The sequence below is a fragment of the Coenobita brevimanus genome, chromosome 103, assembly GCF_032717465.1.
Source record: "Coenobita brevimanus isolate Jiangsu-jjx chromosome 103, ASM3271746v2, whole genome shotgun sequence".
Classification (NCBI taxonomy): domain Eukaryota; kingdom Metazoa; phylum Arthropoda; class Malacostraca; order Decapoda; family Coenobitidae; genus Coenobita; species Coenobita brevimanus.
Genome location: NC_137056.1, coordinates 35,006,646 through 35,032,450, shown reverse-complemented (window position 1 = coordinate 35,032,450; position 25,805 = coordinate 35,006,646). Strand labels below are relative to the sequence as shown.

The window sequence follows — 25,805 nt, the reverse complement described above, 5'->3', positions numbered from 1 at the left end:
AGGCAGGACACAAAAGCTCATGGCAGCAACCTTACATGTGTATTGCTAAATTCTACAGTAGAACGGGCAGATGTCACAAATACAGGTATACTGGACAATTATAATTCTAAGGCCGAGATATGGGATGGTAGTATCGCGCAGGATACTACTCAGGACAAGATCGGGTAAGTTGAATAGCAATTAGGGTAGAGAGGTTATGCACTATTATTGTAGGAAAGTCTAGGTTCTGTGTATTGGTGGAGGTGATGGCACTATTTAACTGCGGGTAGTCTAACGGGTTTGTTGGTCGGGTTGTTAATTATTACTTTTGCACTGGGGCCTCCGTATGATCTTAGTGTGAAGCGGTGTCACCATCTGGTAGCGGGTTCACTGAGATACATCCGTATTTCACTGCCTTGCCGTGATCACTGTTTCACTGTTGCCTTGCTTATTCCAGCACTCTTTTATATTATTACTGATGCTTTTCTCACTGACTTCTCCTATTCTGTTAACTCACTGTTCTGCCCTTACTTCTCTATGTCACGGACACTGTGCTTTCACTATCACTCACTTTCGGGTCTGGGCGTAGTGGCGGTCAGGTACAAGGGCGGCGGAGGTGACTCAGCCTCACTACTGACGGGACTGAGTTCCGCCAGGGGCCTCTGTATTCAGGGGCCACGGGATCACGTGTAGAGGCATTCTCTCTCGTCCGGGTCTGCTGGTGGCGAAGGGTCCTGCACTTTCATGGTTTGGGGCAGGAGTCTTTGCCCTCAGGGCTGGGGCTGAATAGCTGCCTGAACTTCTCGCTCAGGCACCTGACGGAGGACGAAGATCTCCGGCGTCGGGGTGTAGGGAGGTCCCGCCCAGGGGTCCTTGGGGCGGCCTGGAGATCCCAAGGGCTGTGGTCCCGAGCAGTCGGGGACATCGTCAAGAGGGGGCTGCAGTGTCGGCCTGTGTTGGGGTCCGTCAGGTGAGTCCTTTCAGGAACTGGGTGCAGGAAGAAGAGCCCGGTGGTACTCCTCCAGGCTGAGGGCTCCCTCTGGGTCGTAGGTTGGTGGGCAGGAGTCAGCACCTGACGGAGGAGCGGCTACTGGCCGTCTCCTACCGTAGGGCCCGGCAACTGGCCGTGGCCTTCTAGGGGCGTGGCTACCGGCTGTCGCTAAGGCCCGGCTACTGGCCGTGGCCTTCTAGGGGCGTGGCTACCGGCTGTCGCTAAGGCCTGGCTACTGGCCATGGCCTGGGGAATGGAGTGGCTACAGCCAACTCAGGGGCACCTTCGGAGCAGCTACCGGCCGTCTCCTGACGAAGGTGGGAGTGGCTACCAGCCGTCTCCTGACGAAGGTGGGAGTGGCTACCAGCCGTCTCCTTGTTACCTCCGGAGCGGCTGCAGGCCGTCTCCTGTAGGATGGTCGAGCGGCTACTGGATGTCTCGTTCAGGGCACCTTCAGAGCAGCTACTGGCCATCTCCTGATGAAGGTGGGAGCAGCTACTGGCCATCTCCTGACGAAGGCAGGAGCAGCTACCGGCTGTCTCATTGTTTCCTGCAGACCGGCTGCAGGCCGTCTCCTGTAGGAGGGTTGAGCGGCTACCTGCCGTCTCAGGGGTGCTGACTGGAGCTGGAGTAACAGCTCCACCCTGTGGCTGTTGGTGGTCGGCTCGCCCAGAAGGTAGTCTCGTATTCCTGCTATGGTGGCGGCGGGCAAGCTCCGGGTCATAGAGGCACGCGGCCCCGGCGGACTTACGTCCCTGTCGCCCGGAGTCCAGGCACACTGTATATGCTCCTTTGTGGGTTCCTTCTGGGGGTGTTGGGTTGCCCTTGGTGATACTATACTGCATTTTACCACCGTCTTCTGGGAAAAAGTTACGTCCTTGTGACCGAAGGTGGTAAGCTTTGGTGTCGTAGGTGTGGTAGACTGGCTGTAGATGTTGGAAGAGGGCGTGCCAGGCTGTGGTGGCAGGATTCTCGTCTAGCTGAGCGTCACAGGTGATGAAGAGGGTGGATGGGTCGGTGGAGGAGCAGAGGAGTTGTAGGAGGTGGCAGGGTCCATGGACTCGATATTTTCGTCCGAAGGGCGGCGCCCATGCGGCTCGGCAAATCCTCATGGTGGTAGGTGTTGTCTTCTGTGCAGGGCTGTGCTGAATGCTGGAGATGGACGTCGAGTGTGGGGTTTTATGCCGGAGTAATGCGGCGCAACGTCTCTGGGAAGTGTAGGTGGCTGGGATTTGGGCCTGGTGTAGCATGAATGTGAGATGATTTGTGCAGGGGCAAGAGTGTGATTTTGCGGTGAGGTGGGTGGGGTGGGAGTGTGGGTGTATCAGGCGGGTGGACGGGAGAGGCAGCCAGAGCGTGTGATGATTGTTTTAAGGGTGGGTGTGGGCTATGATGTGGGTGTGCGGTGTTGGCGTGTGCGTGAGGTGTAATTCACCGGGTCGGTCAGCATCACTTGATGGTCGTGATCGTCAGCTTTTACGCTCCCGGAAGGGAGCTGAGAGCTCATATAGTCCGATCTAAGGGCAAGGCTGTGACCTTCACACATGCACACACCCGTCCCCTTGCTCGAGGGGGACAGTAACCACCCACTTCGTCAGTCAAACTTTTCGCAACCTGAGCGAGGCGCGAACTCCCGTCTACCAGATGGCAAGCAAGAACGTTGCCTCTGCACCAGTGAGCGGTGTGCAGGGTGTGCGAAGGTGGCTGTGGGGTGGTAGGAGTGGGGGTGGCACGGGGTGTGGAGTGGGGTGTGGGGGTGGCACGGGGTGTGGAGTGGGGTGTGGGAGTGGCACGGGGTGTGGAGTGGGGTGTAGGCCTAGCGGGTGGTGGTGTAGTGGGTGCGTGGGCGGCGTAGGTGGAGTCAGGGGTGTGGGATGGGGCAGGCAGGGCCAAGGAGGCGTGTGTTGGCAGCGGACGGGGAGATTCAGGGCCGGGGGTGGGCGATGGTTGGAGCCGGGGTGTGGTGGGTGGGGCACGTGGTGCTGGGCATGGGGAATGGGGTGGTTGATGGCGGGGAGGTGGGGGAGAGGTCCGGAGTTGGTGATGTTGGTGAGCCCTCAGGTGAGGTGTGAGGCGGTGTGGCGGGGGGTGAGGTGTGAGGCAGTGTGGCGGAGGGTGAGGTGGAGGCGACGGTGGATGGGGAGAGAGATGGCAAGGGGGAAATGTAGCAGTCATATGAGTTAGGGGGAGGGTTGGTGGTGGTGGTTGGCGGTGGGGAAGGTGGGGTCTGGCCCTCAGGACTGGGGCCGAATAGCTGCCTGAACTTCTTGCTCAAGCGCCTGATGGAGGATGAAGATCTCCGGCGTCGGGGCAGAGGGAGGTCCCTCCCGGGGGTCCTGGGGGTGGTCTGGAGGTCCCAAGGGCTGTGGTCCCCGGCGGTCAGGGACGCTGTCAAGAGGGGGCTGCGGCATCGGCCTACTTGGGATCCATCAGGCGAGTCCTCTCAGGAACCGGCTGCAGGGAGAAGAGCCCAGTGGTAGTCACAGAGCCTCTCCAGTACTCCTCCAGGCTGGGGGCTCCATCTGGGTCTTGGGTTGGTGGGCAGGAGTTAGGACCTGACGGAGGAGTGGCTACTGGCCATCTCCTACCATAGGGCCTGGCCACTGGCTGTGGCCTTCTAAGGGCATGGCTACCGGCCATCACTAAAGCCCAGCTACTGGCCGTGGCCTGGGGAAGGAAGCGGCTACAGGCCAACTCAGGGACATCTTCCAAGCGCCTACCGGCCATCTCCTTGTTACCTCCAGATCGACTGCAGGCCATCTCCTGTAGGAGGGTCGAGCAGCTACAGGCCGTCTCTTGAGGGGCATCTTCAGAGCAGCTACCGGCCGTCTCCTGACGAAGGCTGGAGCGGCTACCGACAGTCTCCTTGTTACTTCCAGAGCGGCTGCAGGCCATTTCCTGTAGGAGGGTCGAGTGGCTACCAGTAATCTTGTTAGGAGCACCTTCAGAGCAGCTTTTGGCCATCTCCTTGTTTCCTCCAGAACAGCTGCAGGCCGTCTCCTGTAGGAGAGTTGAGCGGCTACCGGCCGTCTCAGGGGTGCTGACTGGAGCTGGAGTAACAGCTCCACCCCGTGGTTGTCGGTGGTCGGATTGCCTGGAAGGTAGTCTCGTATTCCAGCTACGATGGCAGCGGGCGAGCTCCAGGTCATAGGGGCATGCAGCCCGGGTGGGCTTATGTCCCTGTCGCCCGAAGTCCAGGCGCGCTGTATATGCTCCTCTGTGGGCTCCTTCTGGAGGCGTTGGGTTGCCCTCGGTGATACTATACTGCATTTTAACCAAACAAACAGTACAACAATTCACACACAAGTACATGGACAATCATACATAAAATACAAGTACAGTAGATGACACAATACAATTTATATAAAGCACACTTACATTAAATATATCACGATACAATACACACAAGGAAGGCTGAATACAATATGACACACGACACTAGATATATCACAGTATAAGACAAATAGGGGTATAAACACAATATAGCCTATGACACGGTATATCACAGTATAAGTATACACACGTGGCATGAACGCAATACCTCGTGGGATACAATATATCACTATACACCATATGCGCGTGACATGGACGCGATATAAAACCAGGCACGGTATATCAGCCTGTGTGGTACAAACATAATACTTAGACACTAGATTGGAATATAGAGTCAGGTCAGGTATGTATTGCATGGGGAAGGGAACAACACGCTTGACAACCCGGGGGTGGTTTCATCACACAGGTATACTACTACAGTATGTTACGGGGATGGGCTGGGTAGTTCCCTACACTGAATCACTGTGTATTACCACTAGCAGGGTCTAAGGCACACGGGTGGGAGGGTCAGGGTGTTGCACAGGGGAGTAAAAAGAGGGGATGTCACTTGGGGACAACAGGGGAACTTCTCACAGGGGTGTACACTAACACGTGGGGGGGAGGGGAAGGGTAGGTACAAGTAGAGGGCACACACAGGGGCGCGGTACTTCAGGTATGGGGGAGGGATGTAAACACAAAGTCTGTAGCACTATAACTCACTGCAGCCACCTGCACTCTAGGAAGGGGAAACGGGGTAATGAAACCCGTCCAATTGAACTCAACTATTTATTCGGTCATACCTGGAATTGCAATTTTACACTCGTCATTGTTACAATACTTGGTCATACACATAATTACAATTTACCCTCAATATGCTATGTTATACCAAAGTTTACTTCGTATGCACATATTGCTTTAAATTCTCGTCCTTACTTTCCTACATTTATAATCGGGTTATGTCGTGACATCAACCACGTGCAGATCAATAAGCATTCTTAAAAGTAAGCAAGGGAAACTCACTTGTGACGGGTCCAATTTTCGTCTTACAGTATCAATGTGTGGGTAGGGGTGTGAAGTACACAACGCTAGTCCCTCACAGGCGTAATATTCTCACAGCAGTAACACCTTCACAGGATTGTCGTGGAGTCGCACATCGTGCTTGAACTCCACCTTTTTGGAGTCTCCGTCTAGTAAATCCGCAGGATCAACGTCACCTTGTCCCTCACTTGTCCCCGGCTACCCACACACTGCCCCCACACTCGCCCATAGCGTCTATTCTAAGGCCTGGTGTTCATTATCGCCAAGCTAATGGATGTTATGCTTATACAACTGTGTATACATATAATCACGTATGTGTCAGCATCCTTGTGCCTCTCTCTCTCTCTCTCTCTCTCTCCTACACTCTCTCTCTCTCTCTCTTTACTGCGTTAGATGCAGTAAGACTCCCCGTTTTGGTAGGTTATGACCAGTACCATACACACTTTCAGTCGCCGCTGCCTTCCAGCAGACACAGCTTGTTCACAGGGTGGGTTAGGGTTTTGCGTGCGGACGTTCTGACCTTGACATGCCTCACCACACCATCATCACCAGGATTCGCCTCTACCAGTCTTCCCAGAACCCAGTGATTACGGGGTACATTCCAATCCGTCACCAATATCAGGTCCCCCACTTGGAAATTATTCAACCGCTTTAACTGCTTCTGGCGTTGTCGTAAGGATGGTAAGTACAACTTCAACCATCGCTTCCAGAACCGGTCCACTAGGAACTGTGCGTGCTTCCAGCTCTTCTGGTAGGCTCTTTGGCTTTACCTCCTAACAGGCAATGGGGCACTGTCTTAGGGCGCAGAATATGCAGTGGAGTAAGCGCTTCAAGGTCGCTGACATCATTAGAGGTCGGGGTGATGGGCCTTCCATTGACTATCTCCACTTCACAGAAGAGTGTGTGGAGTTGCTCATCGTCCACGACTTGCACACCTACTATCGTTTGCAAGACCTTCCTGATTGTCCGGATCTGTCGCTCCAAGACACTCCCCATGTGCGATGCATGTGGTGGGTTGAACTCTCACTCAATTCCCTTCCTCAACAGTGCTTTGTGGACCTTGTCATTCTTCTTCACCCATTTGAGAGTTGGAGCCCAGAGCTCCTGATTTGCTCTAATCATGTTTGGTCCATTGTCGGAATGAATGCACTCTGGTACACCCCTCCTTGTCGAGAAGCATGTTAGTGCATTGAAGAAAGAATCAGTGTCTAGTCTGTCAAGAATCTCCCGGTGTATGGCTCTTGAGTTCAGACAAGTGAACAGACAACCCCACCGCTTCACCCATTTCCTACCCTGCTTTGCAGTGAATGGTCCAAAGCAGTCCACTCCAGTGTGTGTGAATGGTACCTTCACCACGCATACCCTGTTGGCAGGGAGGTTAGCTTGTCTTTGCAGTGACTCCTTCCAATTGACTCGGCAACAAACGAGACACCCTTTTAACACCCGGTCAATCATCCTTCATCCCCTGGGCACCCAGAACTCCTGGCGCATTACCGCTAGTGTATGTTCTCTTCCTGAGTGCCCAACCTTGTTCTCATGGGTTTCTCTTACTATAACTCTGTGACATGGTGGTCCCGCAGCAACAGGATGGGGTATTTGCTGTCCGTCATCAAGGGAGATCTCTCCAACCATCCACCAGCACAAAGGAGTCCGTCCTTCCCCAGGTGCTGCTCCAGCAGGAACGGTGGGCTCGTTTTCCTATGCTCATCCCGTTCCTTCAGGTCCTTTATCTTGGATTTATAATATTCCCGTTGTACACAACCCAACACTGCCGTTCAAGATGCTCAGAGCTCACTCACCCTCAGTCTTGATTTGTCAACTTGCTTTGGTCCTCCCATTTGCCTCCAATACAAAAACCTTCTAATCCATGAAACTCCCAGCAGCAGTCTGTGCCAGGATGAGTATCTGGACCACAATCTTGCCAGCGGGTTTTCTCCTTGCTTAGCCCCCATTGTCATAGTTGTAGCATCGCCCTTTACCTCTGGGTCTGTCCCCAGGTCGAGTATAAGTTGGGGCTCTTGTGGCCAGTGATTGTTCTCTTGCTGGAGAAAGTCTGGCCCTTCAATCCATCTACACCCTCTGTTCAGTTCGTAGCAACTCACTCCTCGGGTCGCATCATCTGCCGGGTTCAGTATTGAACCCACTTGCCTCCACTGGGTCACTTCTGACTGTTCATGTATGGCCGCCACTTGATTGGCTATGAACGTGGGAAACCGCCTCTCTGCGTTACATATATACTGTAGTACTATCACACTGTCTGTCCAGAAGACGAACCTTCCCGCATCGACCGACAGCTCATGCCTTAATGTCTCGTCAACCTTGACAGCCAACACAGCAGCACATAACTCCAGACGGGGTATAGTCAGCTGTTTTAGTGAGGCCAGCTCGGCCTTTCTGTAGACAAAGGCACAGCGAACATCTCCGGTCCCATCTGAGATCCTCAGGTATGATACTACTATGTACGCCACTTGCGAAGCATCACAGAAGTGATGTAACTGATATGACATTCCCCTTGCACCTCTCGGTTCATAGCACCGTGATATCTTGAAATCTGTGAGGCGAGTTAATTCTACCAGCCACCGTCGCCACCGTACCTCATTGCTGTCAGATATAGCCTCATCCCACCCTTTCTTCCTCCTGCATCCCTCTTGGAAGATGACCTTGGCACGAATGAGGAATGGTAAAAGGGATCCAAACGGATCATATACTGTGCTGATTACACACAAGAGGTCCCTCCTTGTAACTGACCCCCCTTGCTCAAAGCATTTGATGACCACTGCCATTTGGTCCTTCTCTAGGTCCCACCTTACTCCAAGTGCTCATTCTGCAGGAAGAGACTTGCATTCTATGTTGATCTCCTTTACTCCCTTATGTCTCTCTGATTCGGGAGTGGATTCAAGTACTTCCTTACTGTTGCTCGCCCACTTGATAAGTCTGAAGCTGCCCAGCGAGGTGACGTGTCGCAGTTGTTCTGCCAACCTTATTCCTTCATCAGTGGACTGCATTGAGATAAGCAGGTCGTCCACATAAAATTCCGCTGGGCATCCACCACGTCGTCAGGACATACATCTCTGTGATCTAGGAAGGTTTGTTTTAAAGTGTACAAAGCACATGACGGACTCCAGACTCCACTGAAAAGGTGTACCATCATCCGGTATGTCAGGGGAGTCCGCTGTACATCCTCTTCTGGCCACCATAGAAATTGTAGGGCATCCCTGTGTTCTGGAGCTCCCTTTACCTGGTGACACATAGCCTCTATGTCCGCCATGAGGGCTACTGATCCTTGGTGAAACTGGAGGAGTACCCCCAGCAGTTTGTCATTTAGGTCAGGCCCTTGTAGCACCTGGCTGTTTAAAGACACCGACCCACATTCTGCTGCACAGTCGAATACGATGCGCACCTTTCTGGGCTTGTCTGGGATAACACTGGATGGTGTGGCAGATACCAGGTCACGTAAGGCCTTGCGTGAAGTTCATTATGGGGAACCGATTCTGCGTAGCCTTCAGCTAACAGCAGCTGCATGTCTTCTGCATAGCGCTGGCATAAGGGCGGGTCTCTGAGCAGCCTCTTCTTCAGGCTCTCTAACCTCCTCAATGCCATTAACGTGTTGTCTGGGAGCTTGGATGGATTTCGTCTGAATGGTATAGGGAGTTAGTAGTGCCCCATCACCTTTGTCACTGTGCCTGACCACAATTTCATCACCCTATTGTCTTCAACGTTTAGCCCATCTCCCTTCAAGTAACTTGCATCCAGTTCCTAAAACTGTCGCACTTGCTTCTCCAATCATGTTTCCTGGGAACTGTAGTCAACCACAGCCACACATCCTACCTCATCTGGTCTGTCTTCCACCTCAGCACGAGGTCGTACAGGTCCGCTGATCGTCCATCCCAGCGGCGTCCTAATTGCAAAGGGTTCTCCACTGCTCCCTGCCCTGACCTCCAAGGGCGTCAATGCTTGCGGCACATCAAGATCAATCAGTAGTTGCACCTCACCTTCGTACGTGTTTAGTGGCTCTATTCCTGCCAAATGACTCCATCATGCCGTGTCCTGTACAGAGGCTACTGAATCCTTCAGCGTTTCAGGGAGTTGCTCAGTGACAATCACCCCATGCAGCGATATCTTCCATTTCAGTTTACAGGAACGCCCCTTGCTAACTACTGAGTCTATCTCTCCAGTTCGCTGCACCGTCACCAGAGTTATAGTGTCTATAGTGTTACCCATACAGTTCTCCGTGGTGCCACCAGCCTGCATGCCAACTGGGTCGTACAGAAGGTTCGGTTGCTGCCAGAGTCCAAAAATGCTCTTGTCTGGACTACGGCATCCGAACCTTTACTAGCCGCCTTTACCTCAACAATGGGCAACGCCACCTTGCGAAGCTGCCCATGTATCCGCGTTGTCCCTGCCATAGCGGTGAGTCATTCATTCCCGCCTTTGCCCTTTTCGAGCTTGAGCCTCTTAAGTGTTCCCTCCATGCTTGCCTCATCATGTTTGTTGGTATGTCCACAGGAAGCACTTCTCTTCTCCGGCTCTGCTCGGTATACTCCCTGCTTGCTTCCATGTGCCTGTTCCTGCTAGGTGCATCGACGACGATCATCTTTCGGCTTCCTCTCAGCCTCCATCTGTGTTTTTGCTTCCGTCTTTCTTCCTGGATTCCCAGTGGTACCAGGACACCTGCCTTTGCCTTACGGGGCCGGTCGGTTGTATCCATTGCGAATACTTCCCAGTGAAACCCTCTATGTCACAAAATACTGAGGTCCGGCACTCAGCTGCCAAGTGGGTATCGTTTAAGCAGACATATCAGTATTTAAGCCGTCTGACCGTGGCCCTCCTTTCTTCAACTCTCATGGCACAGAATTTCTTGCAACCCACCAGGGTGTGCAGCCCCCCACACAGCCGACACGTCTCTCTCACTTGCAGGTTCGTCATCACCAATGGTGGCCAAGCCAATCACACGCCCATCTAGATTCCTACTAGCACCAACCTTGGTGGCTTGCTTGGTGGTCGCTCCCTTTACCTTGGTTCTCCTCCTCACACACTCTGTCCACTTCCTCCAGGATAAAGGTTTTCAACCATTTAATGCCGGGATGATACCCATATCGTTTGTTATGGGAAAAAGTTTCGTCCTCATACTGCATAAGTGCCCTCCCAGGTAACCGACATGACAGCACGTCCATCAAGCGACGGTGTCCAACTCCTGCAATCTCCCGATGGTCTCCAGACTAAAAATACATGACCTCAACTCATCAGCCAATTTTCTAAGGCCACCCTCATCCTCACCTTTGACCATGGGCCCTTCAAGTATTCCTTCCACAATCTCACGGACGTACTGATGTCCATCTAAATATCTGTCCTCCAATATGGCCATCGCCTTCTCATAACCCTCTCTTGGGTCCAAATAGCTGCATGTTTGGAGTGTGTTCCTGACAGGCACTGCACATGCTTGCATGAGTATCTGCAGCTTATATTCCTCTGGGACTGCGGCCCTCCCAATGTGTTGTTCGAATGCACAAATAAACTCCCAATACTCCCTTCGGCTATTCCCTTCGAAGGTTGGTAGTTGGGTCTGTGGCAACCTCATGGCGGTAATGAATTCCTTCAAGCTGGAAGCCATCACCTCCATGTCCATAGGGGTAGCGCGTGTCACCTCTTCCGTTCCTGATCTAGTCAGTTTCGGATTTCTTGACCTCTGCCACTCTGGCTTTTGCCCGCTAACTGTAGACTCTTCTTGATGCAGAGTCGTGGCCTCTTGATTCCGTTCCTGCTCCCCCTGCTGGGTTCCCCTAGTCTTCTACATTTGTTTGTCTCCTGTGCCATCACTATATCGTAGCCTCTTTGCCGGTCCTTCGTGTACCACTACAGTCTCTGGCTGCACCTGCGACCTCATGCTCATCTCGTTCCTCCCTTCCATTTTCAAGTTCTCCAACTGTGTCAAGTGATCATGGATCATCTTGTTCTGTTCTTGCAGGGTTTGCAGAGTCGGTATGAGGACTCTCATGCATACGTTCTCACTGATGGCCACTTCTCTAAGCATTCTTGCAGCCCAGATTCGGCCCTCTCCTCCTCTCTTTGTTCCATCATCGTCCCTGCAACCTCCATCTCGTACTCCTCTCCCTCCATTGCTTCCCTGGCCTCCTCGACTATCCTTTGAGCTGTTCCATGGGTTACATTCTGCCCGTCATGTTCCGCACGTTGCTTTCCTTCTGGGTTGTCCATGCCGGTATGTTCCGCCTGGTATGTTAGGTTAGATTTCTCCCGGTATGTTTAGGTTGGGTTCCCCCTGGTATGTTAGGCTGGGTTCCGCCCAGTATGTTCAGGTTCCGCCCCCCTCTCCTCCCTCCTTTTTTTTTTTTTTAACTCTCTTAGTCACAATCTCGTTCATGCAGCGTTTATCCAATCACACCCCAAACAGCCAAATAGCAAGCACTGAGTTTAGCCTTTAAAGTACAGTGGCACACCAGAACCTTCTCTATGACAACCCAGTATCAATCACAACTTTTAATATCCAAGGTGCACTAATTAGTTTTAATTCACAACCTTATAGCATATAAGCGACGTCACGATATCAATACCGACCTCCTGAATATTACACTCACATTTCTCAAATTTAATGTGTCACGATTATTTGACATTGTCTGGGACAAGCAATAAACTCCTACCCCAGCACGTAAACTAACGTATTTTCTTCACAATGCACCAGACGCACAGGCAATAAACTACTACCACAGTACATAAACTAACGTATTTTCTTCACAATGCATCAGACGTAATGTATCAGCTCCCGGCTTTCAATTGCCTAAGCAAAGTTATTTATCAACACTCGCAGTCCTGTGGAGTCTACCCACTCACAACCCAAGATGTCCTGAGTTGCGGTGTCGCCGATCGTAGGAAGGCCGCCTTTGTAGACTTTAAAGGCCCTCTCCCACTTTGGTGTAAATAGGCACGATGAAAATCGTGGCCGAAGTCGGTGATGTGTCGACAACTCTGACCAAGAATCGTGGTGTCGGCGTAATACCGGCGACACCAGTACGACAAAACGCCGACACCTCGGCGGACTATACGATATAACCGGCAACTAGTAGCCGACATATCGCTGATATGTCAGCGTAATGTGCAAGCATTATTCTAAATTCAAATTTTAACATTTTTTTTAAATGGCGATAAAGGTACAACGGCGGCGTGCTGTCGTCGATGTATCATCGATGTGTTGGCAAATGCATCGGCGCAAGAGGCACGACGTTATTCCTCTGAGTTCGCCTAGATGTCGGCGCAGTATCGGCACAACCCGGTAAGTATCGTACGGTTTACGTAGGCTATGTCATATTAACCTCACCGATGCATTGCCGACGCTTTGCCGTATGACCGTATGACATCTCAACGGTTTTTTTCACCGCTGATGCCTCGCCGATGTCGGCGATCATACGCGGTTTAAACGCTGGGTAATTGCCGACGTCGCCGAGGCGTCACCTTGTTGTCGACGACTAATCTGCGAAATTTTACAAAATCGTGGAGGGCCACGACGTTTTCATGCAGCATGAAAACGTTGTGGCCCCCCATGACAAATTTCCACCTCGTGCGACGTATCAGCGACATGCCAAGAATGGACAAGATTTTGATCTCGAATACCCACGATTAGGGATTTTTGACACATCGTGACTTTATCTTCCCCACTTTCGCCGAAGTGGGAGAGGGCCTTAACACTGCCCAGCGCTGTTGTAGGTCGTGGTTGAGCCTGCTCCCCCCACCAACGGACCCCAGGTGTGACTAGCTGCCTGCACTCTTGGAGGGGGAAAAGGGGTAATGAAACACCCAGCTGGACTCGACTGTTTATTCGGTCATACCTGGAATTGCAATATTACTTTCAATATGCTATAATGGCATCACTCGCCATTGTTACAACACTTGGTCATACACATAATTACAAGTTACCCACAATATGCTATGTTATACCAAAGTTTACTTCATATACAGATAAAATGCAGCATAGTGCCCCCTTGAATACCCAGACACCCCCACAAGGAATGCAGCATAGTGCCCCCGAGAACTACCGGACACCCCCACAAGGAGCCCACGGAGCAGCAGCAGCAGCGTGCCGGGACTCGGTGCAACAACGACCTAAGTCAGTCTGGGCCGCGCGCTCTTATGACCCGGAGCCCGCCCGCCATCACCATAGCAGGAATACTGCACTACCTTCCAGGAGAGCCTTCACCAACCAGCTAAGGGATGAAGCTGCCTATCCAGCTCCTGCCAGCACCCCAAAGGAGACGGCCAGTAGCCACCTTACCTTCATCAAGAGACGGCTGGTAGCCTCTCTGAAGGTGTCTTCCTCTTTGAGATGGCCAGTAGCCGCTAACCCCTCGCTAAGGAAACGGCCTGTAGCCGCCCTGAGGGTAATCAGGATATGGCCAGTAGCTGCTCCCGCCTTCATCAGGAGATGACCTGTGGTCGCTCTGAAGATGTTCTTCTGGAGACGGCCGGTAGCCGCTCCAAACCCCTCCTGAAGGAGATGGCCTGTAGCGGCTCCCACCTTCGTCAGACAGCCTGTAGCTGCTCCAAAGGTGTTCCCCCTGAAATGTCTGGTAGCCGCTCACCCCTCCTGAAGGAGATGGCTGGTAGCCGCTGAGGGTAACGAGGAGACTGCTGGTAGCCGCTCCTGCCTTCATCAGACGTCCTGTAGCCACTCCGAAGGTGTTCCTCTTGAGACGGCCGGTAGCTGCTTCACACCCCTCCTGAAGGAGTCGGTCTGTAGCCACTCCCGCCTTCGTCAGACAGCCAGTAGCCGCTCTGAAGGTGTTCCCCCTGAGATGGCCGGTACCTGCTCACCCTTCCTGAAGGAGACGGCCTGTAGCCGCTCTGAGGGTAACCAGGAGACAGCCAGTAGCCACTCCTGCCTTCGTCAGACGGCCAGTAGCCGCTCCGAAGGTGTTCCCCCTGAGTCAGTCTGTAGCCGCTCAACACCTCTCCTGCAGGGGGCGGCCTGTAGCCGCTCTCACCTTTGTCAGACAGCCTGTAGCCGCTCCGAAGGTGCCCCTGGGTTTGCTGGCAGTCACCCACCCTCTCAGGCCACAGCCAGTGGCCGGGCCTTGGCGGCTTGTAGCCGCGCCCCCAGGAAGCCATGGCCAGTAGCTGGGCCCTATGGCAGGAAGCAGCTGATAGCTGCCCCACCGCCTGAACTTGACGCCTGTTCCCCGACCCTCAATACAGAGGGCGTAGAGGAGTATTGGAGAGGCCCTGTAGTCTCCCCCGGCCTCTGCTCCCTATGACTGGCTCTGGAGGAGACCCACCTGACATACCCTGACGTAGACCGGTGCCGCAGCCCCTTCCTGTCGGCGCTGCCCAGCCCTGGGGACCACAGTCCTTGGGAACCCCAGACCAACCCCAGAACGCCCGGGCGGGAACTCCCTACACCTCGACGGCGGAGGTCCTCATCCTCCGTCAGGAGCCTGAACGACTGGTTCAGGCAGTTGTTCGGCCCCAGCCCTGAGGGCTGCACTCCTGTCCCCAGCCCTGAGAGCAAGGGACCCTTCACCACCCACAGCCCCGGACAAGAGCGGACGCCCCTGCACGTGATCCCGTGACCCCCTGAGCACGGAGTCTCCTGGTGGTGCTCAGCCCCGTCAGTAGCGGAGCTGCATCGTTCCTCCGCCGCGCCCCTGGCACCAGATTCAACCATAGTGACTGTAACTGTGCAATGATAGTGTTCGAGCAGTGACAAGGCAGAATAGTGAATTGACAGTGATAGTACCAAAGTATTGGAAAGAAGAATAGACACAGTGAACAATACGGAACCATAAAGCAATAAGATATATACCAAAGCAGTGGAGTAAGTGATGATAATTGATCAAAAGCAACATACGAGTAGAGAATAACAAAGTGAATACACTACCACCAGACCCTACCTCATACTACCATAATCTTAGTTAGACCCCAGTGCCTTACACCCCCCCCCTTGTGAGAAACAACTCTAGCATCTCCACTCGCTTAGAGACCCTGGACTATACCAATTTAGAATATTCCGCCTCAAGTGTTATTTTCACTGCATCCCCAAACAGTATCCTGCGAGATACTATTAACCCTATCTAGTTATAAGAGTTTATAATCACCCAGTATATCGTGTTTGTAACATCTGCTGATTCCCGTCTGACTAAGCAATATACGTGTAAGGTTGTTGCCTGGAGTTTTTGTGTCCTGCCTCTCTCTCTTTTGTCTAAGCCCCGGTCTCGAAAGAGAGCCCCGCTATACGTTAGGCGTTTAAGGAACTGGAAGCCGAGCCTAAAACATCTAGCATTGCAACACATATTGCTTTAAATTCTTGTCCTTACTTTCCTAAATTTATAATCAGGGTATGTCGTGATATCAATCGCATGCAGATCAATAAGCATTCTTAAAAGTAAGCAAGGGCAACTCACTTGTGGCGGGCCCAATTTTCGTCTTAAAGTATCAAAGTGCGGGTAGGGGTGTGAAGTACACAACACTAGTCCCTCACGGGCGTAATATTCTCACAGCAATAACACTTACACAGGATGGTTGTGGAGTCGCACATCGTCCTGGAACTCCACCCTTTTGGAATCTCCGTAAGGATCAACGTCACCCTGTCCCTCACTTGTCCCCGGCTACCCACACACTGCCCCCACATTCACCCATAGCATCTGTTTTAAGGCCTGGTGTTCATTATCGTCAAGCTAATGGATGTTATGCTTACGTGACCGTATATACATACAAACACCACGTAAGCATCCTTGTGCCTCTCTCTCTTTCTTTCTATTTCTTCCTCTCTCTCTCTCTTTTTACCACGTTAGATGTGGTAAGACTCACAGTGTAGCTGGTCATTTGTGGGCGCAAGGGGTGCACCAATGGCCACTACACAGGCAGTCGTAGGTGGCGGCCAGGTGTGGGAGGAGGGCCGTCTGGAGTGTGCTCCAAGTGCGAGTCTTTAGTGGCGTAGTCTGGGGTCCGGGTCGAGCTGAAGGGCAGAGCGATGGGGTCCTTTCCTGATTGGGGTCCTTACCTGATGGGGACCCTGGGAGTATGGTGGCCCTCTGGGCTAGGGCCGAACAGGGCTAAGAGGCACTCGGCATGACTCCTGCCCTTCGCAGTGGTGGGAGTCCTGGGGGAGGACCTGGGCCAGTCCGGGCCTAGGGTGGAGGAGGAGGCCGTCAGGGGTTGGCTGCAGCCGCCTGCACTGGAGGAGTCCGGCAGCTGCTGGGGGCATCGGGGGCGAATCGTCATCACCTGGGGGCTGCGGTCTCACCTGGAGGAGGCCATCAGGGGTGGACTGTGGCTGCTCGCTCTGGGGGAGTCCGTCAGCGCCTGCAGACGTCGGAAGCTGTGTTGCAGTGACAGGACACCTGGCCTCGGGATGGTCTCGTCCCAGGTACTCTCTGGTAGAGATCCTGTGGAGGAGCAGTTTCCACTCTCTGTAAGGGAGGGGAGGCGGGAGTGGCGCCTCGCCCAGCCACAGGATGGGAGCTGAGCAAGAGGTGTCGCCCTCACAGGGAGCCTCCGGGATTTTGACCTCTTTGTAGGTTGTCAGCACTTTTTTACTTCTAGCATATAAAGGAATGATTTAGCTATTTGTTGGTGCATGTAGGTGCTTGGCGGCCATTTTGGCGCTTAGCCCGGTAATGAACTCAGCACCTCATTTGAACTCTTTCACCAGTTCCAATCTCTCTCTCTATTCACTGTAACACCACACTGGGAGTCACCTTCTCTCTCAGTAACCATCACTTTACTCTTTTCTACATTTACTGTCAAGGCACAACGCTCACAGACATCAGCAAAGCTCTGCACTAGTCTACCAAGTTCTTGTCCGGTATATGCAAGCAGTACTGCATCATCAGCATACAGCAAATTTGAGATATTCCATCCATCACTATTCATTACGAACACCATCCCCCTCTCCATTACTCGTGTTTTTACTTCTCTCATCACCCCATCCATATTTATATTGAACAACTATGGGGACATAACACAACCTCGTCGCACACCCACACCGATCGCGAACCATTTACTGTACTTACATGCCCATTTACCCATACACATGCATCACTACCATCATAAAAAACTCTTGACGGCACCAAGCAGCTTACCATCTACACCGTACACGTGCAAGACCTTCCACATTCCTTCTCTATCTACTTTGTCGTATGCTATATCCAGATCCATGAATACCATAAACACCTTATAGTCCTTCTCACAAGCCTTCTCCACTTCTGCCTTCCTGCAAATATTTGATCCACACATCCTCGGCCACTCCTAAAGCCCCCCCTGTTCATCACCCACTAGGACTTCTGATATCTCTCATACTTTGTAATAATTCTTCCATATACCTTCCCTCCCACACTCAATAAACTTATGCCACGATAATTCTTGCATTCACTTTGCTCACCTTTAATTTTGTACAGGGGTAAAATCACAGCCTTTTTCTAATCTGCCGGCAGTTTCACTCATCCATGGCTTCTATCTCCAGCAAGCACTTCATTCTGCTATCTCCACTACACTTAATTATCTCTGCATACACCTCATCAACCCCAGCTGCCTTCCCATTTTTCAGCCTTTTCACATTTTACACCTGAGCGAGTGCCATGTTTCGTATCACTGCATTCCTTCTCTGCACCCCCCCCAAACCAATCATGTTTACAGCAGCTCTGCTCTCTCTCTTCCCATTCATCAGGCTTTCAAAATATTTTTTCCATATGGTCCTTACTTCATCCCAATGGGTTAATAATATACCACTTACATCCTTCACACTTTCACATTTCTTTCCACTATCACTTCTATGTTTCCGCACCTCTTGCCAGAATAATTGTCTATTTTCAGAGTAATTTGCATTCATTTTTCTTCCTAGATCATCATTTACCTCCTTCTTTTTCCTCTTCACTAGTCTCTTTACGTGCTTGTTGCTATCGATATATTCAACATCTTATTTCAATTGAACCCCTGGTCTATAACCACTCTAGCCACTTCTTCCTCTTTTCCTCCTGTAATGTCCCTGTCTCTCATTGCCACAGGCTCCAACAGCAGTAGTTCAGTACAGGAAGGACATTGCCCAGAGAGTTGTTCTTCCTATGGTCAGCCTTCAGGTGTACAGTACACAAGACAGCTGAGGTGAAAATAAACACTGGCTTCCTCAAGTTCACTGTCTTTATTTTCCAAATAATTCCTCTTAATGCTTTCCAACTTCACTTCACTATTTTTCACAAGCACTGGAGTTATACACACTTTACTAACTGCAATTACACTTAATGCTTGACAACACTTCAGTTTTTCATAAGCACCGATGATGTACAAACTTCAGAAACACATCACTGTTTGCCAGTTTTCACAAAACCAAAAATATACTATCTTCAATGACATTGCATTACACTCCTGAACTAAAACCGACTGAACTTGAAAGTCTCTTCCTCATCCTTATATAAACTTGCACTGTTCGAGAATCATCTACTTCTCCACAATTCTTGCATCGCCACGTAGCAAAAACAGTTATCAACTAGGAGACATCAAAACATGCCAGAGTTTTCCTGCATTACATAATACTATAAATTATTTAGCATACTGACTTAGATTGCATAATTAACAAGCAATCACATAAACATTATAAAAAGAGCACAAAATTAATGCATAACTTACAAAACAACTATGCTCACAAAAAGTAGGCAAACTGGCAACTGACTCGTACCGGAACTAGCTACCGTAAACATCAGGAAACGTCGAGAAAAATCTTGGCTACCTAACTGGCAAACCTCACTTCTTAACACTCCACCGCCCTCTTAACCTCTTCATCCCACGATGCCATACCTTTCTTCCTTGTTATTACTCTTGCCACACCACACACTGCTTTAGCATTCCTAATCAATCATATAGCATTCCTAAGCAACCATATAGCATTGCACAAGCTGTCCAGATCCACTTCATTTCAATTCACTAATATAGTGCTATAATTATAGGAGCAGGAGAAAAGGACAGCACAGCAGAAGGTTCTCTCCCCCACCATCCAGACCCTCCGGCTTTTACCGTACAGGAAACAAGAGAGGAAGTAATACCTTGCAGGACTGAAACACACACACACACACACACACACACACAGAAGAAGAACAACAACAATAGGAACCTAGTGCCAAAATCCAGCACAAAGCCGGATCATCGGCTACAAGTTATGTACGTTAGGTGGGCCGGAAGAAATGGGTCAATGGAAGGAGTATATCATATCACAGATGGGGCTATTGAAATAAGGAACGGAATTAGATGTCGGAAAGAAGACCAACAGAGGTAAGGAAGGACATGATATTATGGAGGGAAAATTACGATGACTCTCGGAGAAAGTCTGCAAGAAGGGGGGGACGTTGGAGGCGAGACAAAAATGGAAATGCAACACGTCGCTGTAGTGTGTAGAGTGGACAATCAAGGAAAATATGGCGTACAGAGAAAATGGTATTGCAACGAGTACAAAAGGGAGGGCGACCACCAGACATCAAATAAGGGTGGGTAAGTTGAGTATGACCAATTCTAAGGCGAGCTAAAGCCGTCTCCCACCTCCTATTACGGTGGCAAGGGGTCGACCAAGGAGAAATAAACGGTTTAACAACACGTAGTTTGTTATTAGTGATAGAGTCCCAACAAGACTGTCACCGGTGCTGCAGGAAGAAGGTCAGAGACTGGAATGAGGAAGGAAGGAGAGACATCCCTGGTAACTGCCATACGAGCCAACTGATCAGCACGTTCATTGCCCGCGACGCCCACATGTCCCGGGACCCAACAGAACTGGACGCTTTTACGACGAGAGGAGATACGGAACAACCATTCCAAGATACGAAGAACTAGAGGGTGAGAAGCAGAAGGTAACTGAAGAAGGGATAGAGTACTATATGAATCAGAGAATATCACAAATGAGGAGGAGAAGGCACGACAAATATACCGTAACGCAAACAAGAGGGCATATAACTCTGCTGTAAGAACACTTGCATAGGTAGGAAGGCTAAAATGATAAAAAGTGTCAGGAAAGAGTATCGCGAATCCAACACCAGCAGGAGTTTTTGAACCATCAGTGTATATAGGGACTGCAAAGGAATGTTGGGAGAGATGGTCTGAAAACCGAGAACGGAGAATGAATGGAGGAGAATTGGACTTGGAATAAGGGAAAATGGAAGAACAAATGTGGGGTCGCGGAAGTAGCCACGGAGGAAAAAGACATGTGCAGAAAGGAAAAACATTACTAACAGTAAGAGAGGAGCGCGAGAGAAGAGTACGGGCTCGGACTGCAAATGGTGGCTTGGTCCTAGGAGTGGAAAATATGCCTGAGTCAGGACTGGGAGGAAGTAGAGAAGGGGTATGAGGAAAACAGTGCAACTTAGCATAGGTACGAAGAGAAAGGAGAGCACGACGGCGGAAGAGTGATGGAACTCCTGATTCAGTATACAGACTCTCAACTGGGAATGACTTAAAAGCACCAAGAGCCAAACGCAAACCGTGATGATATACAGAATCAAGTTGTTGGAGGACGGTGTCTGAAGCAGAAGAATAAGTTTGGCAACCATAATCAAGTTTGGAGAGAACGAGAACAATATGGAGGAGAAGGAGAGTAGTTCGATCAGCACCCCATGACACATGAGACAAAGTTTGTAAGAGACGGAGGCGTTGCAAGGCTGAGGTTTTCAAGGAGGCAATATGATCTTTCCAGGTAAGATGGGAGTCGAAAAGAAGGCCAAGAAAGGAAGCGGAGGTTTTGTATGGGAGAGGAAAGCCATAAAGAAAAAGAGGTGGTTGAGGAATATGATGAGAACGAGCAAAAGTAATAGCATGAGACTTAAGAGGAGAGAACCGAAAGCCATGAGAAGTGGCCCATTCTGAGGCAGCAGAACCCGCAAGTTGAATAAGAGCACCAAGGGCAGAGATGTCAGAATTTGAGGCATATATTGTAAAATCATCAACATATAAAGAAGAGCGGACGCCAACTGGGAGACACGAAACGATCCCATTAATTGCCAATAAAAATAGAGTAGTGCTAAGAACACTGCCTTGGGGAACACCTTCGTATTGTGGAAATGAGTCTGAATAAGTATGCTGGACATGGACTCTAAAGAAACGAGCTGATAGAAAATTCTTTAAGACACCAAGGTTACCATCAATGCCACAAGAACGAACTGTGCGTAAAATATGGTAGCGCCAGGCTGTGTCATAAGCCTTCTTAAGGTCAAAGAATACTGCAATAACAGATTGTCGAGTGGCAAAGGGTGAACGGATATAAGTCTCTAGATTTAGGAGGGGAGTTAAGGTGCCGCGAGCTTTTCGAAAACCAAACTGTGAAGATGACAAAAGTTGCTTGGATTCTAGGAGCCACATAAGACGATGATTTATCATACGCTCGAATAATTTGCAAAGACAGCTGGTAAGAGCAATGGGGCGATAATCTTGAGGGGCATGGCCTTGCTTTCCCGGTTTAAGAAATGGAAGGATGGTGGCACTACGAAAAGAGAGAGGAAAAATACCCTCTGTCCAGGTACGATTATAAATAGTTAATAATAAGGCCATGGCCTGGGGGGAAAGGTGACGGAGCATATTATAGTGTATGTCATCAGGACCCTCACAAGTGTTCTTACAAAGACGAAGGGCAGAGGAAAATTCATGGAGCGTGAATGGCGCATTATATGACTGACTAGACGACAGCTTGAAGACAACTGGCGTACATTCAGTAGCAGTTTTAAGGGTATGGAATTCAGGTGAGAGATGAGAACCGCTACTAACATTACTAAAATGAAGACCTAAGCCGTTAGCAACTAGATGCGCATCTGCAACTGACTCCCCATCCAAATGTAGGACAGGGGAGGGCATGGGAAGATGTTTACCTGCTATTTTGCGTATACGTTTCCAGACGGATGCAATGGGTGTATTGGCAGTAATGGTGGAAACGTATAATCTCCAGCTACAACTCTTCCAACGTGCACGTTTAACACGGAGTGCTACAGTACAGTCCGAATCCCGCCAAGGTACACACTTCAAAGTAAAAGGACGGGACGACCTAGGAATCGCTGTCAAAGCTGCACTTAGAACTAACACATTAAAATAGGTGAGGACGACTTCCAGAGGTACAGATACGCTTCTGAAGATGAAGAATCCTCGACTGACAGCAGCAGAACTGAAGAGAATGCATCCCCAGCTGTTACAAGACGTCTCAATTCAAACTATCCAACACCACTCGCAGAAGAAGCTGGGTTTGCCAAGCCACACCGCAGCCAAGAAACCGCTTCTCACTGACCACATGAAGAAGCAGTGCATTCAGTTTGCCAAGAAATATGCACACTGGACATCGGATGAGTGGAGAAAACTTTTACATTTTCCAATGAATGCACATTTCAAGTGTTCCAGGTGCATTCCGCCAAGCTTCGTCGCCCTGCCTCCCATAGTCGATATGACCCTGCATACACGATGTTGACTGTTAAACACCCACAATCAGTAATGGTATGAGGGTGTTTCTCAGGTGAAATGGGGAGAGGAGGCCTCAATTTTCGTACTAAGAACTTGATGATGAATGGTGGCCGGTACCTTCAAGTTCTGAGAGATCATTTGTTAAACATTTTTGCTATTCATGGGTGCGACTTTTTCGTGCACGATTCAGCTCCATGCCACAAGTCAAGAAAGGTTGACAAAATGGCTTCAGGATAATCGGATTGAGGTCCTCAACTGGCTTGGCAACAGTCCGGGTATATCCAATAGAAAACTGCCTGGCAAAGATGAAGAAAATCATGGCAGAGAAGAAGACACCTAATCTGGACAACCTCAAGACTGAACTGACAAATGTTTGGTGCAAAGAAGTGTCCTTAGATTACTTTAGAGATCTAAGTGATTCCATGCCAGAACACATCCAACTGGTCCTGAAAAACAAGGTAAACATGATTTCATAATGAATGGAATTTCATGAACAAACATTGTGATATACTATGATTTCTGTGTTTTTTAATACCTTGTGGGGGGAGGTCCTAAGTCAATTTGTGGTGGCTGTACAGTATACACTCTGATGATGGTATGTGTAGTCAGAACTGCTACTTGGAAATCTTGAAATATATGGAATGAAAGTTCTCCCTATGTGTCAAGTGGGGTTGGTGGAGGATTAGTGCCCCTCCCTGTAAAAACAATTAACTCTAAGCCCTTGGCCACCCTGTTTGGGATACATGGCGTCTGGCAATGAATGAATGAATGAAATATCTAAAACAGTGGGTAAGGAAGAAGAGTGTATAGAGGGCACAGTTAAAGAAGTAAATAACGGCCAGTCAGCTTTCGGAAAACTCCATCGAGGGGGCCTGAGTATGGGGCAATATGTAGTAAGAGTAAGCCTTATAGGAAAGTGATCACTATACAGTATACAGTGTCCGAAAGAACGGACCAATGGAAATGTAAAGAAATAGAAGAGGAGCACAAGGAGAGATCCAGACAGGAAAAAGTATGAGTTTTGTCGTCAATATGTGTTAAAGTTCCTGTATTTAGAAGGGATAAATCATTATTAAAAATAAAAGTCTCAAGTTGGCGGCCACGCGAATTGGTAACGGTGTCGCCCCATAAGGCATGACGACAGTTAAAATCTCCTAACAATAAAATTGGGGTGGGTAATTGTGTTAATAAAAGAGATAAGGCAGGGAAATCGATAGGTTGGGAGTAAAATATATGGACACCACCGTAATCCATCGTTCGAGGAAGACACGAACAAAATGACAAGGAACCGTAGTGTGAATGGATAGACGTTCTAGCGGAACTGTGTGATGAACTAAAATGGCGGAAACAGGAAGAGAAGCAGGAGAAAATAAGAAACTATAGTCAGGTATGGGTACTGGGGGGGCAGACAAACGGGGTTCTTGTATGCAGACTAATGTAGGACGATGAACTGCGAGAAGATAACGAAGGTCATTACGATGGGCCGTAAAACTTCTAAGATTCCATTGTAAAATAGACATGTTAAAATTTATAAAACTAAAAGAGTAAAACCAAGGGAAGTAAAAGCTTAAGAAAATAATTTACAATGGATAAAATATAATAAAAACGAATTTATAGCGGACTGCTATTATATATCAACGGGTTGGTTCGATAGTTGGAATAGGAGCAGAACGTGGAGGAGGTTGATGAGAGGGACGGTCAGTATAGCCCGGTGGCAATGGAAGGGATAGAGAAGAGGGATTAGAATAAGAAGGAAAGGGGGCAGAAGGGGAAGGAGCTGCGGGAGTGGGAGGGAGATCAGAAGGAACAGAATGGACTTCGGCTGTATGGATTATTTTTTGTGGACTCATGGGTTCCTGCAATGAAGTCGCCAGAAACTCCATGATGTCTGTGAGGGTTTCACTCTCGACACTTGCTAAGAGTGTCATCTGTGGTGTCGGCAAGGGAGTTGATACAGGTTGTGGAGTAGTTTGTGGGGTTGGGATAGGGTTGGGACTAGTTCGTGGAGTCGAGATAGGAATCTTTGATGGAGTAGTTGTCGTGGAGGGCAAGGGGCGGGAGGTATGCATTTTACGGGTGGGGGGGGGGATGTGTGGGTTTTGTGAAACCCTTGGCATCCGAAGTGGTGGGAGGAAGTCCACGTTTGCCAGAGGGAAGCGGGCGGCGGGCATCACGCTGTGGCAGAGTTGGTGGAGAGACGAAGAGGAGCGAGGGGTAGCAGCAGAACAGGAAGGGTGTTGAGGAGAAGTGATAGGAGTAGACAATAGAGGCGATAGGGAGGAAATTAGAGTGGACGAGTCTAGAACAGAGAAAGAGTTGGAAAGAGTAACCAGAGGGGTTTGAGAGTGTGAAGTGGAACAAGAAGAGAGAGAAGGGGAGGTGGAAGAGGGTAGAACAGAGACAGGAGGGGAGGAGACAACACTGACAGTCGGAGAAGATGAGGAGGAGGTATGAGTAGAGACTGGAAAAGAGGTTGGGACAGTAGGAGAGCAGGAGACTGGTGATACCAAGGGAGTAAGTGTTAGATTAGGAGGTGACGGCAGAAAAGGAGTTAGAGGTTGTAATGGTGGTAAAGTGGTGGGACTGGGAAATGGGGGAGGTAGTGGGGACAGGACGGGCCACTCGAGCATATGTAGTATTAGTAGAGAATCCTAGATCACGGGCACGTTGACGAGCTGCACGGAGGGAAAGACCTTCTTTCCAGCGAATCCTGGAGACTTCGGATTCGAAGGTTTACACTGGGCAGTTCCGGGACGAGGCAGCATGAAAGCCTTGGCAGTTCAGGCAGACCTGGGTCTTTGCTGTGCAGGCTGAGAAGGTGTGGATGGGTTGGGCACAGGTAGGGCATATTGATTCTGATCTACAGTATTTGGCAGGATGTCCATAGCGCCAACATGAAGAGCACTGTCGCGGACGAGGTATGTATTCTTTGACACTGAGTCGTGTGCCACCAATAATGACAGAAGTGGGAAGATCGCGGCCCTTAAAACTGTTCTTAGCAATGTTGGAGGAGTATTTCCGGCGCACCTGAGGTGGAAGCATGTAACACTGAACGGACAGTACTGCT

The 25,805-nt window shown here is 50.0% G+C and overlaps 2 protein-coding genes across 2 annotated transcripts; both read right to left on the bottom strand.

The window, feature by feature from the left end:
• Positions 1-7,104: 7,104 nt before the first annotated feature.
• Positions 7,105-8,103, bottom strand: LOC145415673 (uncharacterized). Its single transcript, XM_080284889.1, has one exon. It carries the CDS (start codon positions 8,101-8,103, stop codon positions 7,105-7,107), a length of 999 nt encoding a protein of 332 aa, XP_080141015.1.
• A 2,390-nt stretch (positions 8,104-10,493) lies between these two features.
• LOC145415672 (uncharacterized) lies at positions 10,494-10,940 on the bottom strand. The gene has a single exon (XM_080284888.1). The coding sequence runs from the start codon at positions 10,938-10,940 to the stop codon at positions 10,494-10,496; it is 447 nt and encodes a 148-aa protein (XP_080141014.1).
• Positions 10,941-25,805: the final 14,865 nt, after the last annotated feature.

Excerpts from the sequence above, each read along its gene's own strand:
- LOC145415673 (XM_080284889.1), bottom strand. The coding sequence starts at position 8,103 with ATGGCAGTGGTCATCAAATGCTTTGAGCAAGGGGGGTCAGTTACAAGG.
- LOC145415672 (XM_080284888.1), bottom strand. The coding sequence starts at position 10,940 with ATGGAGGTGATGGCTTCCAGCTTGAAGGAATTCATTACCGCCATGAGG.